This window comes from Nesoenas mayeri (genome assembly GCF_963082525.1).
Source record: "Nesoenas mayeri genome assembly, chromosome: 3".
NCBI lineage: Eukaryota > Metazoa > Chordata > Aves > Columbiformes > Columbidae > Nesoenas > Nesoenas mayeri.
The window spans coordinates 117,100,419-117,120,832 of NC_137544.1; the positions used below are offsets into that span (position 1 = coordinate 117,100,419).

The following is a 20,414-nucleotide window of genomic DNA, read 5'->3' on the forward strand; positions in this document are numbered from 1 at the left end:
ATGTATCATTTTATGTCCCTATAATTTTTTAAGTTATGATTAATTATTGACTGGATGTTGAAGAGTCGACTCCCATCGGTACAATTAATAACACATGTCCAACTGCAAGATAATAGATCTGTGTTCTTTGTAAGTTAGAATGCATCAGATGCTTTTATTTTCCGTTATCAAGAGCTGATTGATAATCTTAAAAATCGTTTCACTTTACTTTTTTGAGGGAGAAAAGAATTTTATACCTCAAGGCTGTATTCTCTTCATTCACGTGAAAGACTAGAGAGATGCAAAACTTAGAGGAAAGTTCGCTCATCTCTTGGCGCCCCTTTTCCCACAGATAAAGCCTCACCCTGAAAAATGCCAACTTCCACCTCTCTGCAGGAGGCCACACCATCTGGCAAGGCCTTGGTCAAGCTGAGGTTGTGAACAGTAGAGTATTTGTGAGCAGAAACATGAACACGGGCTACGAAATGAAGAACCACATGAGTTACATCTTCCTTGACAGCTGGGGCTGGAAGAATAAGGTCCACTTGAAGCCAAAGGAGTCCAGTTAACTCGGCTGGGAGCAGGAGCTGACTGCAAGAGCACAGGAGTCTTGGCTGTTTCATTGAGATTTAAGTGTTACTCTGACCCATGAGCATGAATAACAAAAGTCTCATTGATTTCAATTAGAGGAAGCTTGGGTCTATTTACTGTAACCGAGGCGATTCTCAGAAAAAATAATTAATTCCTTGTCATGTCTCATGTGTATTGATTTTTGTAATTACAATGAAATTGGAGGGAAGGGTGGGGAGAAGGAAGTGCACATGTTTAATTTGACGCACAGGCTGTCAAGGACAGAGAAATTAAGATGCAATGACCATGTCCATCCTCAATGCACTCGGCTGTGCTTAGATAACAAGAGCCAGACACAGGCTAGAGTGGGGAACCTAAAATCACACGCTGCTCTGATGTACAGAATTCAGGACTGTGGTGTAAAGAGCTGTGTTTTTACAGCAGCCTCCAGGGCATAGAAGAGATGCCCAAGGGGAAGCAGATAAGGACAGGACAAGCTTAACGCGTATCAATGACTAAGAGAGGGAGAACAAAGAATTAGAATGAGGGAGAAAAGATATACAAGTTGTTGCTGATAATAAAGCTGCCAGTAGATAAGGTAAGAAAAAAAAGGAAAGAAAAGAAAAAAATGATGCTGCTAGGAAAAAGCCAGTGGCAGGAGAGCATTTGAACTTTGTTTCCACTGTGCTTTCACTCAAATGGAGAGTTTTTGACCTATAGTCAGTATTGGACTTCTTAATTAGGCGACAGTCTCCTTTTTCAGACATGTCTGTGGGAGTGGTTGGCTTGTTTCCATATGCACACACACAGATTTGATGATAATATTCGATTTCTAGCTTCTAGAGCATTATAGATTTGTTTGCCATAAAGATATCCTCAATACTTACACGTTTTGGGCCCATTAAAGCCAGCACCTATTCTGATCTCAGCAGGACCACAAGAAGCTGACAAACTATTTCCAATCTTTTGCCTAACGGTATCAGCTCAGGAACTCCCCAACTCTTTTGTGAGAAAGCTTTTTGTTACACAATAGCCCTGCAAATGGAAGCTGCAAAACAGTCTCACATGCAAACATTTACAAGAAATTATATCTATAAGGGAGAGGCAGAGTTTAAGGGTGCAAATCAGTTGTGAGTTAAGTACTTCTATCTCAATATATAACATTTTAAATGAAAAGCAAGCCTTCTTCCAGTACAGAGAACTCATTTGCATGTAGCTTGTGCAGTTTCTAAAAGCTGTTGTCTAAAATGTCAGCACTCTAAAGGAAATTTTCCTCTGGTGACCCACACATACTGCAACAAACAAAGCTGCAAACTCATACTTAAAAAAACCCAAATCAAACCAACCAACCAACCAACAAAACCCCCAAACCCAAAAGCCTCACTGGTGTGGCAGCCTGTTGGCAACGCTTTGTGAAACTATATTCTTCCTGGCTACGCCAGAGCTTGGTGCACAAAGTCATAGCACAACGAGCTGTGAATCAGTAATAAATACCTAATGACAGTGATTGATGATGGCAAATCTGTCTCCAAAGAACTATTGGTAAAAACACTAAAAATTCCTTCCCTCTTGATACATTAAATTCTTTGTTTAGGGGTTGAGTTGATACTGCCAGAAAACCATTTTAACACAGCTAGCATAAATTTTAGTGGGCGTTGGAATACTGAAGCATGAGAGACTGGCCTGTTAAAAAGCTGCCCCTAGAAAGGCTGCTGTTTGCATAAAATACATCGGTTCTTCTCAGTGGGGAATTCATTTGATTCATTTTATATCATATGGCCTGTCACTAAGGAAGCAAATATGGATATGAAATATGAACATGAAGCAAAACATAAAAAGAGACTTAATAAAATGAGTAATTCTGTTTTGTCTAAATCCTCCCATGCCAGCAAGAGGCACATACCACCATAAATTCAGCCAAGTCTGCCCATTTCAGTATGTGGGAAAGGGAAAAAAAACCCTAAAATGCAGCCAGGCCTTATGAGGCACATTAGTGCAGAGGGTTTTCTCAGGAGAGGGTGGTTCCTGCCACGCTGGGCACGTGGGCAGCTGCTGGGACAGAGTATTCTTTGAAATACAGAATTCCAGCATTTCAATTCCAGTCTTTTTAGTTCACATGCCTGAGAAGCTCAGATCCTACAACACCAAATCTAAACCATAAGTACAGTCTTTACACCCAGATGCCCACGACATCAAAAATTTCCAGCTTATTTACAAACACGGTTTCAAAAAGATGAGTAGAAAATCAGAAATGCAAACATTTTTGTTTTCCCAAACTATTGTAAACTTCCAGCTATTCACACCGCAGGCTCATTTATTCTCTGGATATTTCACAGAAATGCCATGACAAGACTGATTAGCTGACACCCAATGCTAGAATTGAAGCTGTAATACAAGCACGGAAACATTAGGACTGTGGACACGGACAAGGAATGAAAAGTGAAGCCTGTAACACACATTTGAGCGAGTGCAGAAAAAATGAAAGCAGACATGACACAATGGGCTGTGAAGAATCATTCTCGGATATGAACTCTGCTGAAAACAAGTCTGATTATATTGTTACCCAGGTCTTCCCACAGGAAAATTGTATACAAGTGGAGGACTCTGAACCTCCTCTACTGAAGTCAATGGCAAAACTACCACCAGCTTCACTAGGAGCAAGAGTCAGCCCGCAATCTTTAGGATGGAAAACTGAATTATGTGTAGATGCAGCGCACAAAATCAAAGAGAGGAAAGCCAGCAAGCAATGTTGAATATTAAGCACTAATATTATGAAAACACTCATTGTTTACCACAAAAATATATCCTCATCAATTATCACAAATATCTGCAGCAAGCATGCTAAAGAGATATCTCTTTTCCTTTTCAATGTAAACTGTGTTTTGTTTTTGTACTGCTAAAGCACAAAAGAGTGAAGGGCGCACTCTGCTGGTCAGAAGCACCATTTACACCGAAAGCTTTTTAACAGCACGAGTACTAGAAAATAAACTCCATTATATCTCATCTGGACTTGAAGTGGTGCTCCACTTGGTCTTTTTTCATCCTGAATATTAGATACAATGGCTATGATGCTATGAATGGACTTTCACATGTTTAAACATCCTACCTGCTGTAAGAACACTGTCTTTCCTGGCAGACATTTTTTAGCAGTGTAACATTGTTCAAAAACTCGTTACCTTAGGCTTTTCATCCAGTATTTGCTGACGAATCTCCTTGTGTTTTTCTACAAGTTTCTCCTGTCTTTTACTCTGAGCATCTTCTAGCTGTAACAAAAGAACAGAGAATCTTTGTTCAGAGATTGCAGATCCTCACTTTCCCACCTCTTCCCCAACAAATATTTCATCTATAAAAATTAAAATGTTATCATCAAAACTATATATAATTCTAATATGAACCTACATGCCATTGTCACAAGCATCCCTGAGCACAACTGTTATATGTGGACAATGTATCTTAGATTTCATACATGGGATTTAGAATCAGAAATGTTTAAAGGACCTACTGTAGACTTCTAATGTGATTAAAAGCATATTGCATTTTAAAAAAATCTTATTATTTTGCTTTAGCTTTTATTGCATGAGCAGTGTGAGGTGGACCCTGTTCTCAGAAGAGGAGGATTTGCATCCCAGAGTCCTGAATGAACAGGATGATAAATTTTGGGCCTCATTTAATAAAGCTCTCAGACATGCGTCTGACTCCAAGAGCAATGAAACATACTTAATTTGTTAATTCTTTAGGTTGCTTCTTGAATCAAGGTCTCTGTGAGCAAAAATGGGCCAACTTTTGAACTGAACTATGTCTGCAATGAAATTAAGAGAAAATTCAGTAGTGGCCTATGTTTCATAGTGATTTCATACATCAAAACACTGTGGTGCGTACTTTAGGCTCAGTGTAAACCACCTATAGCTGCAATTAAATGTTCAGTGACTTTCAGAGTTACTTACCCAGTCTTTGCATTCATGAGACAGGGAGCCAATTGAAAAAAAATGGTGCATTTTCCATGAATAAACACAGGACATTCAAAGATGACATCATGACTGTATTAAAATCTCCCCCTCTTACCTACCATTCTCCAGACACTAACAATTAATCAAGATCTGTCTAAAATCCCAGTTTTCCTTTAACTGGAATGTGAAGTCTACATGGCATCTGTTAAAAACGAACACTTGCAGAATCTTTATACTGAAGCTTAGAATCTGCAGTTGAATAAATCAGAAAGCTTACATTCTACCCCCAAACTGAAAAATAACCACATGGCCTGACATACCCGTTTAATGTACTGCACCACCTCCTGGATATATGATCGAATCATTTCGGTCTTCTCTCTGGGGAGAAGCAATCAACAAGTTACTGTAATCAATAAGATCACACCAATCTATTTTAATCACCCACATCGCCTTAAAAGATAATGTTTAAAATATATCCATCTACCTACTGAACTTTTATCCACTTCCTGAATGTGCCTTTTGTAACGAGCTGTGTCTTTATTATTTGAAGGGTTCAGACTTCCCATGATCTCCCGCAACAAACCACAACAAAGCTCCTGCTCTTTCACAACAGGCTTTTCCCAGCGGGTACCGCCACATCTTCAGGGCGACAGCCGTATTGATACGGCCCCAGTGTCAGCCTGGGAGAGCGCACGATCATCGATAGGTGCACACTGCCACATCGTGGCACATCATGTAGTAGAGAAACAGTTTCTGTCAGCAAGCAGATACTGCTGCTCACACCTTGGCACCAATGGCAAAGCTCCCATAAAGAACAGGCCAGACTTGACTTTGGTCCCCAGCTTTGCAATGGAAACCACATAAAGCTGAACTTGGAGGAAATACTTGAAGAGACTCTGGGAGATAGTTGTTAGGTAAAGTCAAAGGCTGAAGATGAGATCCCCCAAAGGGATAAACACACATGAAACAACGATTTGTGGAAAAGTGAGATTCAGGACAGTACTCTAACACCTCATTGCCTAAGTCAAGAACAGTGAATTACTGTTTGGGTGGCACTAAAATCTCACGGTTTTAGGTAGTTACACAAGCCCTGGGTGCATGTAGGAATAAGAAAAATTCATTAAGAACAATTAATGCAGTGTATTATCTCCGTGTCATATTGTTTCCCAGATTTGTGTAAAAGCTGCAAACAACCAACAGCCTAGCCTAGCCCAGATGACTCGAATGGCATTCACCAGAAGGTCTCGCTCCTCTGTCGTACTGCGAGGGCGAGAATGAACCGCGCCACTCGACACAGGAAAGCTGAGTTTCCCATGTAGTCCCCATGCCACCTTTCCCAAGGGCACTGTGAAATGCCTGGCACAGGAGAGCCCTTGGGAAAAAAGAGAACAAAATAAAAGGAAAACAAAAAACAATTTCTACTTGTCTGGTTTTGGCTTTTCTCACTGGTGTCTCATTAACCTCTCAGCAAATCATTTCCTATTGCAATTGATTTTTACCACAATAATATTTTCATCACGACTAACTACTTTTTTCTAATATGACTTCCATGGTCTCTTACCAGCTTTAACCATATTAAGCATTTCTCCCTTTTTTCATAATTAATTATTCTCATTTAGTTATCTTTTTTTTCTAGGACGTTTATTAAAATTCTATAATATCGATTCTTGAATTATCTGCTGCAGTTCATGGTGTGTGCGTGACCTTCTTTCAGCAGTACCAAATACACACATTCTATGCTGAGAAGCTCCAAAATCTGTATAAACGTTTTCAGATGTGGCAAACGCAACACGGTTGCATCTTTTTTACATGGTAAAGCTAAGATTTAGGGGGTTTTTTGTTCCTCCTGTATTTTTAAATATTACTAAAATAAAAACTGGTAACAAGAATATCCTAGCAAAGAGTAAAAGATTAAAATGCTCCATTTTCTTGCCAAAACAACTGAAGGAGGACAAACAAATGTAGATACTATGCCCTTGGGAAGAATATACTCAACTCGCACAACTACAGTTTGTATTGTCTGGTGGTGCATAAATGAAATTAGTATTCCTGTCCCTGTTCAGAGAACTGTAGCCTGAGAGCTGAGCTTTGCCTTCCACCCCAAGTCAGTGCACACTGTGTAACACTGGCACTGGAGGAGAAGCAGCAGCACGGTATCTGAGGGGAATTTGTCACAAAAGTAGAACAAACCTTCTAGTGTGTTGCTGCTATTGCTTCTGGAGAGCAGCTTTAACAGAGTTAAGAAGAAAAGATAACTCACAAATAAAAACCTAAGGTGAAATCAAACCCTGAAGAAAATGAAGCCATTAAGCCTATTTATGCTCAGAGGAACAGCGTCTAGATGAACAGCATGGCGGTGATTCACTCTATCATGCCGCACATCAGTGTGTCTCCGTGTCGCTCATTGGCACGTCCCCGTGTCGCTCATTGACACGTCCCCGTGTCGCTCCTCGGCAGCTCTGCACCTGACCCAGGCTCTCAGCTCTCGCAGAACAGAAGATTAGATTAGCCCCAGGAAATTAAATTAGTATTAGCGGAAGTAAGAAGGACTCCAGTGTTCTGCTGAGGTATTACAGTCTGACTAAAAGCTGCCTCGTATTTAGGGTTAAGACCTTTCTTTGGTTTTCCATTTGTGCAAAATCTTGTGTCTCCTCACAACATATAAAGATATGTATCTAAGGATATACTTACTCTTCCATTTGATTTTTATCCTTGGACTTTGCTTCTGTGATCTTCTCCTGTCTCTTCTTGTCCATTTTTTTCTTCAATTCTTTCTTTTCTCTAAAGTGCAAAAAAATAAAGGCAAGTTCAAAATGTATCTAAACAAACCCCACACAAATTAGCAATCAATTATAAGGGGAATAGCACCTTACTTTTCACATGTTTCTTTCAGTTTCTTTAGCTGGCTGTTCTGACACTCCTCTGCTACATCTGTCAACTTCTGAATAAGCTACAAAAAAATCCCAAGAAACAAAAACATGTATTTTCAGCTAAACATCATACATGCATCTAAGTTTCCTCAAAAGTCTGCAGCAGACAGGAAAGTGTTACACAATTCTCTCATTAATTAGCAACAATCAAAAACCAGTAAACATTCTCATTGGTGTAAACGCATTTGTAACTTGTAGAGTTCAACGAGACTTGTGTACGTCCAACTTACAGAGAAACTACTACTCTGTACACCAAAGCGATATAGTTTCAAAATACTAAATGTAACACCAAAATATCTTTTGCAGATTTTACCTTTGCAAGGAATTAAAATGCCCATGATAAATCCAATGGTCACAAACTGAATTTACACAATATAGATTGCAAACGGAATTCCTGTGTCACTGAATACTCCCGGTTTTCTGGGACTGCTGAAAACATTCCTCTTGCATTGAGCACTGTTACACAGAACGGCTTGGACTTCAGGCTGGTCAAGTGGACATTGAAAATTCATGCATTAAAGCTAATTGTAGATAAGCATAAGCCTATGTTTTGATCACAGAATGATGGACTCAAAAAATCTGAGTCATGGGTTTGAAATCTGCTGTGCAGCAACGGGGCCAACCTCATTCAACTTGAACCTGCTCATAGAAAATACACTTGTGGTGGTGATGCTGAAGGGAAAGGACACAAGGACAGGGTTTGTGTGCAAGTTCAATGAAAGGTGAATTAAAGTGGAAAACGGGACCAATTTGGTTCGATCACCCCCCTCTAGTTCATGTTTGATTGTGTAAAATAATCCTCTGAGGACGATGAAGCAGAGCATGTATAATAATGCCTGGTTGGTCTGATCCAGCTTTTCATTCCTTAGATAGAAGAAGAAAGATACCAACAACAGGCTCTCCTCTAAAAGAAAGACATCACAATCTCTTGGCTGTAAAGCATATTTTAATCAGAATATTAACTCCTCCACAGTTTAGAGGGAAAACTGAACGTTTTGCGCTAAAGTGTGAATTTATCCTGACACTACCTAACTGGACAATGCTGAAAATGCAACTGTGCTTTGAGAAATGCCATTTCCCATTTTGAAATGAGAAACGAGTTAGCTTAGAATAAAAGCTCAATTATGCAGGTCCAAAATGCTTTGTTTTCATAAAAATTAAAATCCCCGTGACGTAGCCAACAATCGTTCCTTGAATGCGGGCTCTCTCCATGCAGCACAGGGAACCGCATCCATGCACCCACACTGGAGCAGCTCCTGTTGGCTAAAGCTGAAGTGATTCACGCACAACTGGTGCTAACAGGGGGGTTTTCGGAGCTGCAGCACCGTGCTGCGATCCACGGGAATGAATCTGTGAAAATCCACACGTATCACTCCTCCAACCTGCTCTTTCTGGATGGCAGAGTAGACAAATCACTTCATCCAACAGTAATGAGGCAAAACATCATATAACAGGAAAAAAATGGTGAGAGCGGATTGTCTGGAGTTGAGAAACAGTTTGCACTCCCGTAACACCCTTTAAAAATGTTATTTTCTGCCTGAGAATATCCATCAGCATCAGCTGCCATCTGCCCAAGCTCCTCTATTTCAGCTCAGAGGGCCCATGATCCCGCTGTAGCTGTGAGTCAAACTCCAGCTGTAAAAACACAAGCTGGTTTGGAGTGATGGACACAAAATATTTCTTCACCATATACAGATTATGTCCTGCATCCTCTTAAAGCATTTGTCTGCAACAGGGACATTGTTTGGCACAACTCTGTGCCCTGGGGAATGTTTGAATCTATTTTCATTCCTTTATTTTCACGGTGTTTCAATTTATTTTCCAGCTAATCCTGCCTCCTTGAGTGCTGCAGGTTTAAAAAAGCAGCAGAACAAAATGGGAACATCATCCAAAAGCTTCAGTTAACTGAGACTTACTTAACTAGAGGTAAGGGCTTTCTGTGTTAGCCGTAGTAATAACCCCATTGCCTTTCTGCCTTTCATCCAAAGCCTTCCGATTGTTACGAGTGTTAGCGACAAAGTGACACAACAAGCGCTCGAAGTTGTAGCAGACCACAGGGAAATCAAGCTGCAAAATGGTCCCCACGTAAGAGGAAGCCCCACTTAATATAATGTCATGCTGCTTTCATTACTCACCCTGAGCTCGCTAAAGAAAAGCAGACAGCATAACAAACGTACCAGCTTAATGTGCTCTCGTTTCTGGTACTTTTCACTGTAATATTGCTCCTGTCGGAGATTTAGCAGCTGCTGTTGTTGCTTCTCCTTCAGCTCAACGAGCTTCTGGGTCATTTCAGAGTCAAGCGCAGCTAATTCCTGTTCGATAGTCGAAGAACCGTGGTCTGGGCTGCCTGTTTCAGATCTGCAAAGACACACACACCCGCCACCAAGGTCTAAGTCACTAGGCATGTGCACTGTGTCCCATATTTATACCTTGTTTTTAAGGCGACTGGTTATATGTGGCCCATTAACAAGCTTCTCAGCACCACATATAGGGCCGGAAGACGATTTAGCTCTAATAAGTCAAATAATTTCATCTTTTAGGAAAAAAATAGTGCTATCATTTTATTAATGGGATGGCTATCACTTCTAAACCTCGTTTTACTAACCCATCATGGTGGTGTGAACTGGACTTTGTATAAATGAGCTATAAATGCAGCTGCCAACATTTCCCATAAACAGATGCCCATGGAACGTGTTATTTACTTCCAGACTTGAACTTCAAAGCTGCACAGTCCTCAGCAGAAATGGTGAGCGCTGAGTATTTTGAAACCTGAGTCATCCTTGCATAAAATTTAACAACATAACTTTACATCTGCATTTATAAAATGTTTAAAATGGTAGGAACATCCCTTTATTTGGTACCATCTCCGCCGTTCAGGAAATGCCACGCATAGCACAGCCAGAGGAAAGTGCTCTGTGGACTGCTGACTTCAGGAGGAAAGTTAATACCCCAGTGGGGGATAAATTTCAGAAGGCAGCACATAGGAGCAAAGGAAAAATATAATGAAGAAGCTTAAAAGCAACACTGAGGAAACATTTTGGACATTTTTCTTTCTTTAGATGGAAGGGTAGATGTAATTGTGAAAGGAGACATGACATGACAACACTAAAGTGCTCAAGGAAAAAATAAGTGGCCAAAGCAGCATCATTCTCAGGCCAGCAATAAACTAAACCTAAAAGAAAAACATTTAAATAAATATAAATATAAATATAAATATAAATATAAATATAAATATAAATATAAATATAAATATAAATATAAATACACTGTGTCCCTGCCCTGCTGCTGCATTTACTGCTGTACTTGGGTGTTAAATGAGTTGCCTGGGAAACCTCAGGAACAGCGCATGAGATGGACAAAGCAGCAAAACCTTGAACACAAAGGGCAGACACTGTGAGGAGAACAAGTTTGCTACTCAGAAATGTGCAGAGATGACAGTGCAGAGAACTTGCTACGCTGGCTGCCTCTCTTCCCTCTCCCAGGTTGAAGGTGGTGCCTGCCGTCAATTAGAGAGAGTTACTGCCACTGAAATAACGTGAAGCTGCTTTGGTCTGTCTGAGGACACAAACCCAAGGTAGCCACTTTTTATTCCTTGTACTTGAATATTCTGCTAACAGGCTAAGTGGTGTCAGTGTGATAGGTGAGGATAATTTAAATACAGAGCCAGAAGAAAGCATTAACGAATATAAAAGTCAGCATTTGCGCCATTAAAGATACGTTTTAAAGCTGGTATTTCTCCTGTATTTTTGGGAAAAAGAAATAAGGCCTAAATGCTGGCTAAAATACTGTATTTTAAAGAACATGATAGAAACTTCAGAACACCACCAGCAAAACACTTGTATATGTGTATAAATAAATACTTCAGACTTCCTATAGGCAATGGCTTTACTAAATCTTGGCCCAATTTTAGACAAGGCCATGAAACATGGATTGTTCCTGACCCGAGACTACACACTTGTGTAGCAATCTGATACAGGGACTCTTGATGAAGTAGTGATTTATACTTTACAGTTACAGGCAAATAGCTTTGATCATAATTTAAAATAATTAAAATTGTCTTTTTCCTTGGGATATACTATTTTGTTAGAACTCTGCTGCTTGAGATAATATGTACTTGCAAGTATGAAAATCCCTAAAAATATATTCCTGCCTTTTTAAAATGCAACCTCAGATTTTTTTAACCTTCGGATTTCTCTGTGTCTGCACATAAAACTTCCCATCTCTGAAATCACTGTGACAGCTCCACATCACAGACTGCAGGGTTTTATTGCCTGATATCATGATGGATTTATAGTCAGATAATAACAAAATAAATCATTTTTAGTCAAAGATAAATTAGTCATTTTATTTATTCAGTTTGTTGTTCTGCTTGAATTTCAATAGAATATGCTAAAGAAAAGAAACATGACACTTTTGTCCACCAATATGTGTCACATGTTGATGTTGAAGAATACAGCGGATAAAATAACACTGTACAGCGGACACACACTCATTAAGGGAGTTTGTTAAACTCAAGTGTGGAACCTGGAAGCCTAAAAACTGGTGACAGTTAAGGCCAGCTGAACATAGATATATTATGAGTGTTAAGCTCTTATTAAGCCCAATGACATTCTGTCATCAGGCGGCATGAATGAATAAGCTCCTTCCTAGGGACAAGTTATGGCCCGAATCCCAGTCACTTACAATAAGATATTCTATCAACAAGGTCAGCAGGCACAACGTGCCTTCAGCCTTTTTCTCTGATCATCTCCTACAAAAAGTATCACGTAATTATTTTTGTATGTTCGTTCAATGTCTTCACATCAAAACCTGCAGCCATATGGATTTTATGTAATGGTTAAAGGACTTTCGAGCTTATCTAATTACTGTAAAAAATAAATTATGTTAAAATGAAAATGCTGCACTAGTGGGAGAAATAAAAATTTAGGAGGGTACCTCCACCTGATTATAATTAAATTTTAACAGTATCAGACACTGATTGTACTTAAGTGTATACATGTTTTGCTAGGAGTTAAGAATTGATCTTTAATAACATATAGTTCTTATGATATGAATGAGACAATAATTATGGAAAGATTAATGAGTCACAACAGCCTTTGCATTTCAAACTAACAACTCTCATTTTTTCTTAGTACCTAACTAAATAATATAAAAATTGTATCAGCACGCACAAAGAGATAGGGCATGCAAGACTTAGAAAGAGACACAGCACAGAAGGGGTTTGCATGCAGAGGCAAAGCCAAGCAGTCATTATGAGATCCCCAAGTGGTCTGGATCAATCATCATTTAAACAGTAGTTAGACATTAATAACTTCCAGGTGTTCCTTTCACCTAATTATACATCTGATGCTTTCTACTCTAGCATAAGTTTTTTCCAGGGGTCTCACTGGAAGACAGTGCTCTCCATTTGAAAATTTAGCTTATCTGTTTTACACATAAATAGCATAAAAGACGACTAAGTTTTGTTCCTATTTTGACGCCTGGGTCTCTCTCACCACCAGCACACCTAAGTTATAGTATTAAGTGTTGACCAGAATTTCCACAGAACTGATACTCCTCCTCTAATATCACTTCCATATTAACAGTCAATTCTAAAAGACAACTTGAGTAAAGATCTCCAACACCAAGAACAGGAAAGCTATGTTCAACATACCTTTTCTTACTGTCTCTTTTTGCTGTTTTTTCTAAGACTGCTCTTCGTCGCAGGTAGTCGTTTTGGATTTCATTATACTTTGCAGTGTGCTCTTTGATAAGGTCAGTGGTTTTCTTGTGGTGCCTCTTCACAAGGTCCTTCATTTCCTTGTAGTGTTTCTTCTGAAGCTTAACAAAAGACTTCTGTTGCTTTAGCTCCTCAATCGTCTGTGCTTCCACTTCTACAACGGTAATAACAAAAGCCACTTCCATTTTCTAATAACATATCATTTCAGAGAACCCAGAAATTGCCATCAGCAGGAATGAAGCCAGGGATGCTTGTTTACTGCTCGTAAGTGAAATGTGCTACCTCAAACTGAGCTGACTTATCTGGAAAGAAGCTCATCAGACTGAAAATGCTGTGGCCAATTTGATGTAAGAGTTAGAAGTGAGATGAAGATTTTAAACACTAAGATGTGTAGCAAAATATGAATACGAGGCAATCAACACGCAGAATTTTGTGTGTCTTATCTGTTTTGCACACCTAAATGCAAGTCTACAGACACGGAGGGGGTTCTAACATAGGAGAATGACTATAAAATAAACCAAGTTATGAGATTTGCAATCTAACTCCAAGCTGGAGGACATGACTCCGGACAGTAGAGCACTATCTGACAGACCAGTTTGCTTCGTGTAATGGTAATTTCAGTTTTGTAGGAGCAACGGGAGTACTGCAAGGCTAATGGAGCTAAAATGGCTTCACTACTATTCACAGTATTAAAAGCAAATGTAGCTTCTGTTCTCATAACAATGCTGGCCTTTTGTCTCCATCAGATGGTAATGTGGAGCTTGTGAAACTATAAAAATGGGATATTTAAAAAAATTTCCCAGTTGGCACCCAATCCCGATCTCATTAAACATGTGCTCAAACATTTAATAACTTCAAAGCTGAGGAAGAAAACATGGTATGTACATTTTCTATGAGTTACTGCAGTTCTAATCACTCCAAGAAATGTCTAAGCCAGATGGCCTATTTCATAAAAAATATGCTTCTCTTGGCAAGAAACTGTATCATTCATGCAGCATAAACTGTATATTTATTACCTGTGAGGACACTCTGAATTAGATCTTCTGTCTTTGCAGGTGCTTTCACCGAACCTAGAGGTAAAAGAAATGACTGATTCTAATTCCTTTAAAGCAATAGCCATTATTGTTCTGCTTCACTGCATATTAAAATATGGCAGGTGACACAGGACATATGCTCACATGGGCATTTATTAATCATTTGAGGAAAACACGTCGCTTGAGCAGAACATGGAAAACACCAATCCTGTGAACCAACATGAAAAGGTAACCTTCCAAAAACCCACCTGAGCCTTCTTGTTTTACTTATGAGGAGGATGATATTGAACTCACTGATATCACTCATGCAAGTCTTTAAAGTGGTATTAGGCTGACAGTTAGTACAACTGCCCTATACTATGATATCAGTGCAAAATTTCTCTATACAAGATGAATCCAGCTCCTTGGAAGTCAGTTATATCAAGCCTATGAAGATCAAGCCTATGAAGACTACAGTCGTAACATTATAATGTGGTTTAACAAGCATTTGTTATAGGAGAATCCCTAACATTCTGTGATTCTGTGATATGTCAATACGAAGTATCTAAGACTGTATTTTGTGTATGGAATAAGATGTAACCACATGCATAAATCAGGCATCTTTGTAAAAACAATTTAAAGAGATTCCTGCACTTGCAACAACATCAAAAAACAACCCAGCTAATTTTCTTACTTGTATTGAACTTCAGTACCACCACATAAGCAACGTTTAAACAGAGGATATTTGTATATTTGAAGAAGACTGGCCCTAACAGCATACTAAAGTGGTGGGACAATTTCTACCTGTTTTATAACAACAAAAAAACCGTGATACAAAGCAGATGAAAAAATATTATCTAGATGGGAGGGGTTTTTTTTGTTTGTTTAATTATTTTTTACCTGGTGCTGGTTGGCTATGGACAACCTGAGTTGCTGGTTTCGGTGTAGGGGAGGCAGTGTAATTTACTCCATTTTCTGCTGGTGTTGGCCTAGGTTCATTGTTTGCTTCAGATGGTGAATCTCCATGGTCAACCTGAAAATACATCATGATTTACATCACTCTTCCCAACTAAAAGACTTAAAATTTATTTGCAGGTCTAGTTCAGCCTCCTTTTTAAAATGTAACGTTCTGTAAATGTTATATATAAGTCATTCTAACAGAAAACAGCAAAAAAGGTAGCCTTAAGAGCCGCAGTAATGCAGGTGGTTAATTTTTGCAGAGTAAATTTCAAGAAGAAATAGAGCATGTATTATTCTGAAAAAGTATTTTTATTTTAAGTGGATATAACTCATCAGGGACAGTTTTCAGTACAATATGTATCAGCTGCACCAGATGTGTAATCTCTATTTTATTGAAAAGCATTGTTCTCTGCCATAAAACCTTTCTAGAAATAACGTAGAATCTGGCATGAAAATGCTACTCAAATCCCTGCTGTGAATGAAATGTGTATACAAAATTACTTTTCAATTTCATAGATACACACAGCGCTACCATTATTCACCGTTCTTACAGAACAGAGGAATATTTCTGATTCTCAAGATCTTACATTCTTCTAAGTACACTCCAAGGATAATATGTAAACAGTACTTCCATCCTGCTGCATAAATACATCTGTGGTATCCAAATATTTAAGCATTTTCCACGATCTTTTCTTTCTCTCCAGTTTCCTTCAGGCTTACAGCATACCTTGTACTATGCACTGAATACCATCATTTCCCTTGTGACCATCAGGTTTTAAGCAAGCACTCAGCAAAAAGAAGGTCATTCAATGTGAGTTTTAGTTCCAAATGGCCAAGCCCCCCTCCCCGCTGTCCCAGCGAGTGGCCAGTTGCCATGGTGTCCAAGGGTAGTTTTGGATTTGTTCCTTCAGCTGCTTTCATTTCACTCTTTGATGGTAATCACATTACATACAGATGCAGGATACCACACTTGGAGTTGTTTTTTTTCCCCTTGATTACTCCGCACTTGCAAAATATCAGCCTGCACTACATCAACAGAGGCAAAATACATTTTGATCTGTGTTTGTGCTGCTCCTGCTGCCGCTTTCCTTCATCTTGGCCCTGATAACACGCTATATATTGTAAAAGGATTTCTGTCTCAACAGCCTATTTCTACTAAAATTATAGGAGATACTGCAGTGAGAAACAGGATGCAACTGCAAAACAATGCCAACGACTTCAATTTATATCAAGCAGGAATGACTGCAATAAAAGAAGGAAAACCACAACCTAGCCAACTTTTATGACAGTAGAAAAACGTGACTGGCAAAATCTGTAGCTGTGACAAACACACACAGACATGGTTACCCCCTCAATTCTCCTTAAAATATACTCCTTACAGGATGCAATTCATCAGTTTAATAAAAGCCATGTGTGCTATATGAGTCATCAACATTTAATACAAATAAAGCTTGAATTCCTAACTTCTGTAAAGTTTGTGCCCCAAAAGTCAGTGCACGGGAAAATGGGTATTAACTTATTTTTTGGGGACTGGGTTTGTATGTGCTGCAAAATGCTGCATCACTTGTGAAACTATTAATACAGCCTGTCAGTTTCGTACATAAAACATGTGTTTTCAGAAACTAAAGCAGAAATGTGAGACAGGATCAGGAAGTGAATAAAGAGCAATTTTCACTACATCAAACAATCTAATCTCATTAAAAAGCACTTGCTCTTCTCATAATTCATCACACAGAATGCTAAAGTAAACATGATTTTTCCTTACTAGAGAGTATTTTAGGCTCTTTTGAAAACATGATGTAATCCAGCTTTATAATTTATAGTTTTAATATTCACAGAAAGTTTTATATTCCACATGTTGCCATGTCTTTTCAAAGACAGTGTATTTAGCAAATAAGTAGAAAGGTACATACCCATATGGGTACATATCTGTAAGGTCTTATTTTTATTTCTCCAGAGAAAAGGAGCTGCAATGTGTTGGGGCTGGGAGATCTCTGCTGTGCTGCACTGTCAGACTAGGTGGGCAGTTCTTAAGTGTTTGCCTCTATCCTCCTGGGCAAAGTATAAGCAAACGTGAGCATGGTCTCCCTATAGCAAGAGTCAGATCAATTTAATTTCTGTTACTACAACTTGGTGTGATCATGATGATTTGCAAAACTATGCCTGAATTTGGCACAGCCAAAATGCACTTCACTTCGGCTGGCATTTCCTACACGCTGCTGTTCCTGGGACTATGGAGGTGAAAACGTATGAACTAGTGATGTCAGTCTACTTTAGGCTGAGTTTAATTCATCCCAAGAAACTCTCTGCAAATTTCTATGGCTTATTCTTCCTGTCTGTAAAGGACACCAGGCAGGGGAAGAGAAGGCAGCATTCCCTACCTGGATGTTGAATCCAGATAAGTACAGTTAAAAGCCAGGCTGGAAAGCAAGAACTGACCAGAAAGCTATAGGCAGGAATTCACGTTACACTCATGATGGGAACATTGCAAATAAATACAGAAAAGATGCTGTCAATTTTTTCAGTTCAACATCCTCTGTTTATGTTATCACACTGATAATTAACAGGCAGGGTAATTTGAAGCCTAAAGGCTAAGTGTTTTGTTCAAAATGATTCACTATTAGGTAGCTCATCTGACTACTGTTTCACAAGAAGCCTGAGGAACTTCTTACAGAGCTGCAGTTTAAATTTCTACACAGCCAAGAAAAAACCTCCCAGTTTTCCTGTGACAGCTGCAAGAACCCAGCTCAGATAGATAAATGTGTGTGAGGGGAGGGAGAGGGGTGTGGGGAGGTGAAATGTGTGCTAGGAGACAGCACAGCTTTGCACACAAACATCTAGAGTGTGTAAATTTGAAACTGTACATAGGAAAATTTAATCCAGGTGCACTTACGTGTACAGTTCTGGCAAACATAGTTGGGTTTATTTAGCTACTTTGCCAGTGAACATACCTGCAATTATTAACTGACGTGGTTCTCGTGGACCAATGTAAGTGAACAAAACAGCTCGGCTGACTGATGAAGAAAATGTTATCATCGTGTAACATGATCAGGCAATTCAAGATTCTCAAGTACAGCCCAGCTGCCAAATATCTTACCCAGAATGGGCATTTATAAACAGAAGTTAACAATGGCATATTTAGATTGTCACTTAAAGTGGCCGTTTTATATCTGTCCCTTGCTACTGCAGCTGACTGGTTATACAGGTTGAGCAAACACACCACTACAATAATTACAGTTTTCTTTTAAAAAAATATTTCTTTGCTACTCCAAAAACAAGCTCCTTTATCCTATGAGCTTTCAAGCTCCTTGACATGTGGGTAGCACTACAATTCATCTTTCCTTCTTCCCATTTGCTTTAGAAGACACTTTGTGACAGAATTTCTCTAACTAACAAATAAGCCTGTGTAGACAAGGAAAATCTGTACTTTTTCAAAAGTAAAAAATGACCTCTAAGGTATTTAAAGGATTCTGTTAAAAAAAAGACTTTGCTATTAAAATAGAATCTCATGTGTAGAGTGTCCTAGATAAATGTCTAAGATGCTATTGAGCATTTCAGAGTGTCCTCATTCAGCCAAACTTGTGACACTGCACGAAGAGTAAATTGTTGGCCACTGAATTGTAATGACTTTCACTCATCTGGTCTGCTTTGGGAATGTATTCTTGGTTACAAAATCTAGTTTAATGAGGCTTTGCACATCTGAGAATTGAAGACAGACACCAGAGCTGAGTGCAGTTTAGGATTATAAACCATTTCTCTATCTTCACTAGAGAACTGTACAGAGTGCCTTTTGATTCACATGATGCGCCCAACATCTGACAGAAGCAATCTTTAAAATACAGGGTTGATCTTTTCAAACACTGCTAGGAGACATCCCAATGACAATGTCGGGAACAGAGAGACTGATCATTTGAATGTGCTTAGAGTTTATTAGAAACAAAAGCTGAACTGTCAGTACTTTCAATTATACTCATAACAAAATGCATTTTTACACACAACACCTCTTTTTCTGCTAAGATAGAACAGGTCTTAACCTTTATTTACCCTATGGTCTTCTCCCTCTTCATCTCTCTTTCTAATACATATGAAGGGCTGGATCACTGACCTCCAGAGGCCACTTCCCATCTAAATTATTGTATGATTATACCAGGTCTCTTTGGGGCACATTTGCTCATGGAGAATGTATAAGAGACACCATAATCTGGATAACCTCTCCAGAAACACAGACAGAAATTCTGGAAAATTTGTAATATTTTCAGGAAAAGGTATTGATGCTGAGATGTCTTTTTTGTAAGGGGAACTTCAGGATCACACTGGAAAACAACAGGCAATGACTTATGAAGATTTAATTTACTATGCGGCAAAGCTGCAAATCAGCACACACATAACATGGTTTTTCATCCCGTTTTTGGTGTCTCTTTACCACTGAACAGTAACTTGCTCTATGCACAACATGCTGCCTTCAGTGAAATGCTTCTCAGCTGTAATGTATCCGTGTCTCACTCTAGGTGAGATGTTTATGGGTGTTCAGGTAATCACAGAATGGTTTGGGTTGGAAGGGATCTTAAATATCATTTAGTTCCGTTCTTCCTGCCATGGGCAGGGACACCTTCCACTAGACCAGGTTGCTCAAAGCTCTGTGCAACCTGTTCTTGAACATTCACAGGGATGGGGCATGCACAGCTGCTCTGGGCAGCCTGTTCAGTGCCTCAGCACCCTTGTGGGGAGGAATTAACACACGTAATTTCCAGGGACTTTCAATAATTCTCCTTCTAAACAAAAGAGGTACTTTTAAATTCTGTAACATAATTTGCAGAGACTCTGAAATGTTCCTTACCTCTTTCTTTACCTCCTCTTCATCTTCCAGCGTCAGTGCAGCCAGCTGCTTAGCTCTCTGCTCCATCAAGTTTACGTATCTGATTGGATTGGATAAGGCCTCAATCACATCTAGAAATAATGGAAATACTTCAGTTTCAAACCCCTTATGCTATGGTCCCAGTACTTCTTGGGGCTTAAGAAAGAGACACTATTTTTTCATACGGATCTGCTACTGATAGGTATCACCTAGGTCCTAGAAACAACAGTGAGGTGGAGTAAACCACCATGCACAAATACTCAAACATGAACCCTCTCTTGGACCTTGTGACTGAGTCACGTGGATATGCATTATCTGCACAGTGTTTTATCAGGATTTTCAAAGCTTAAGGTACCAGCCAAGTAGGATCCTGCTTCACATGAGGCATAGAGGAACGCTAGTGAAAACACTGTATTTAAAAAAAAAAAATCAGAATAGCTC

The 20,414-nt window shown here is 39.2% G+C and overlaps 1 protein-coding gene across 1 annotated transcript in view; it reads right to left on the reverse strand.

Annotated features, from left to right (window-relative positions):
- Nucleotides 1–20,414, reverse strand: part of PLCB1 (phospholipase C beta 1) — a gene marked incomplete at its 3' end in the record, with an annotated part of 356,829 nt that overhangs the window by 52,265 nt on the left and 284,150 nt on the right. The window contains exons 23-31 of the mRNA XM_080341590.1: nt 19,956–20,065; nt 15,059–15,191; nt 14,162–14,215; nt 13,080–13,299; nt 9,604–9,784; nt 7,370–7,446; nt 7,188–7,277; nt 4,817–4,874; nt 3,726–3,812 (exon numbers count right to left, since the gene is read on the reverse strand). Of these exons, the coding sequence (XP_080197716.1) occupies nt 3,726–3,812; nt 4,817–4,874; nt 7,188–7,277; nt 7,370–7,446; nt 9,604–9,784; nt 13,080–13,299; nt 14,162–14,215; nt 15,059–15,191; nt 19,956–20,065 (1,010 nt within the window). The remainder of the gene's footprint in view (nt 1–3,725; nt 3,813–4,816; nt 4,875–7,187; nt 7,278–7,369; nt 7,447–9,603; nt 9,785–13,079; nt 13,300–14,161; nt 14,216–15,058; nt 15,192–19,955; nt 20,066–20,414) is intronic.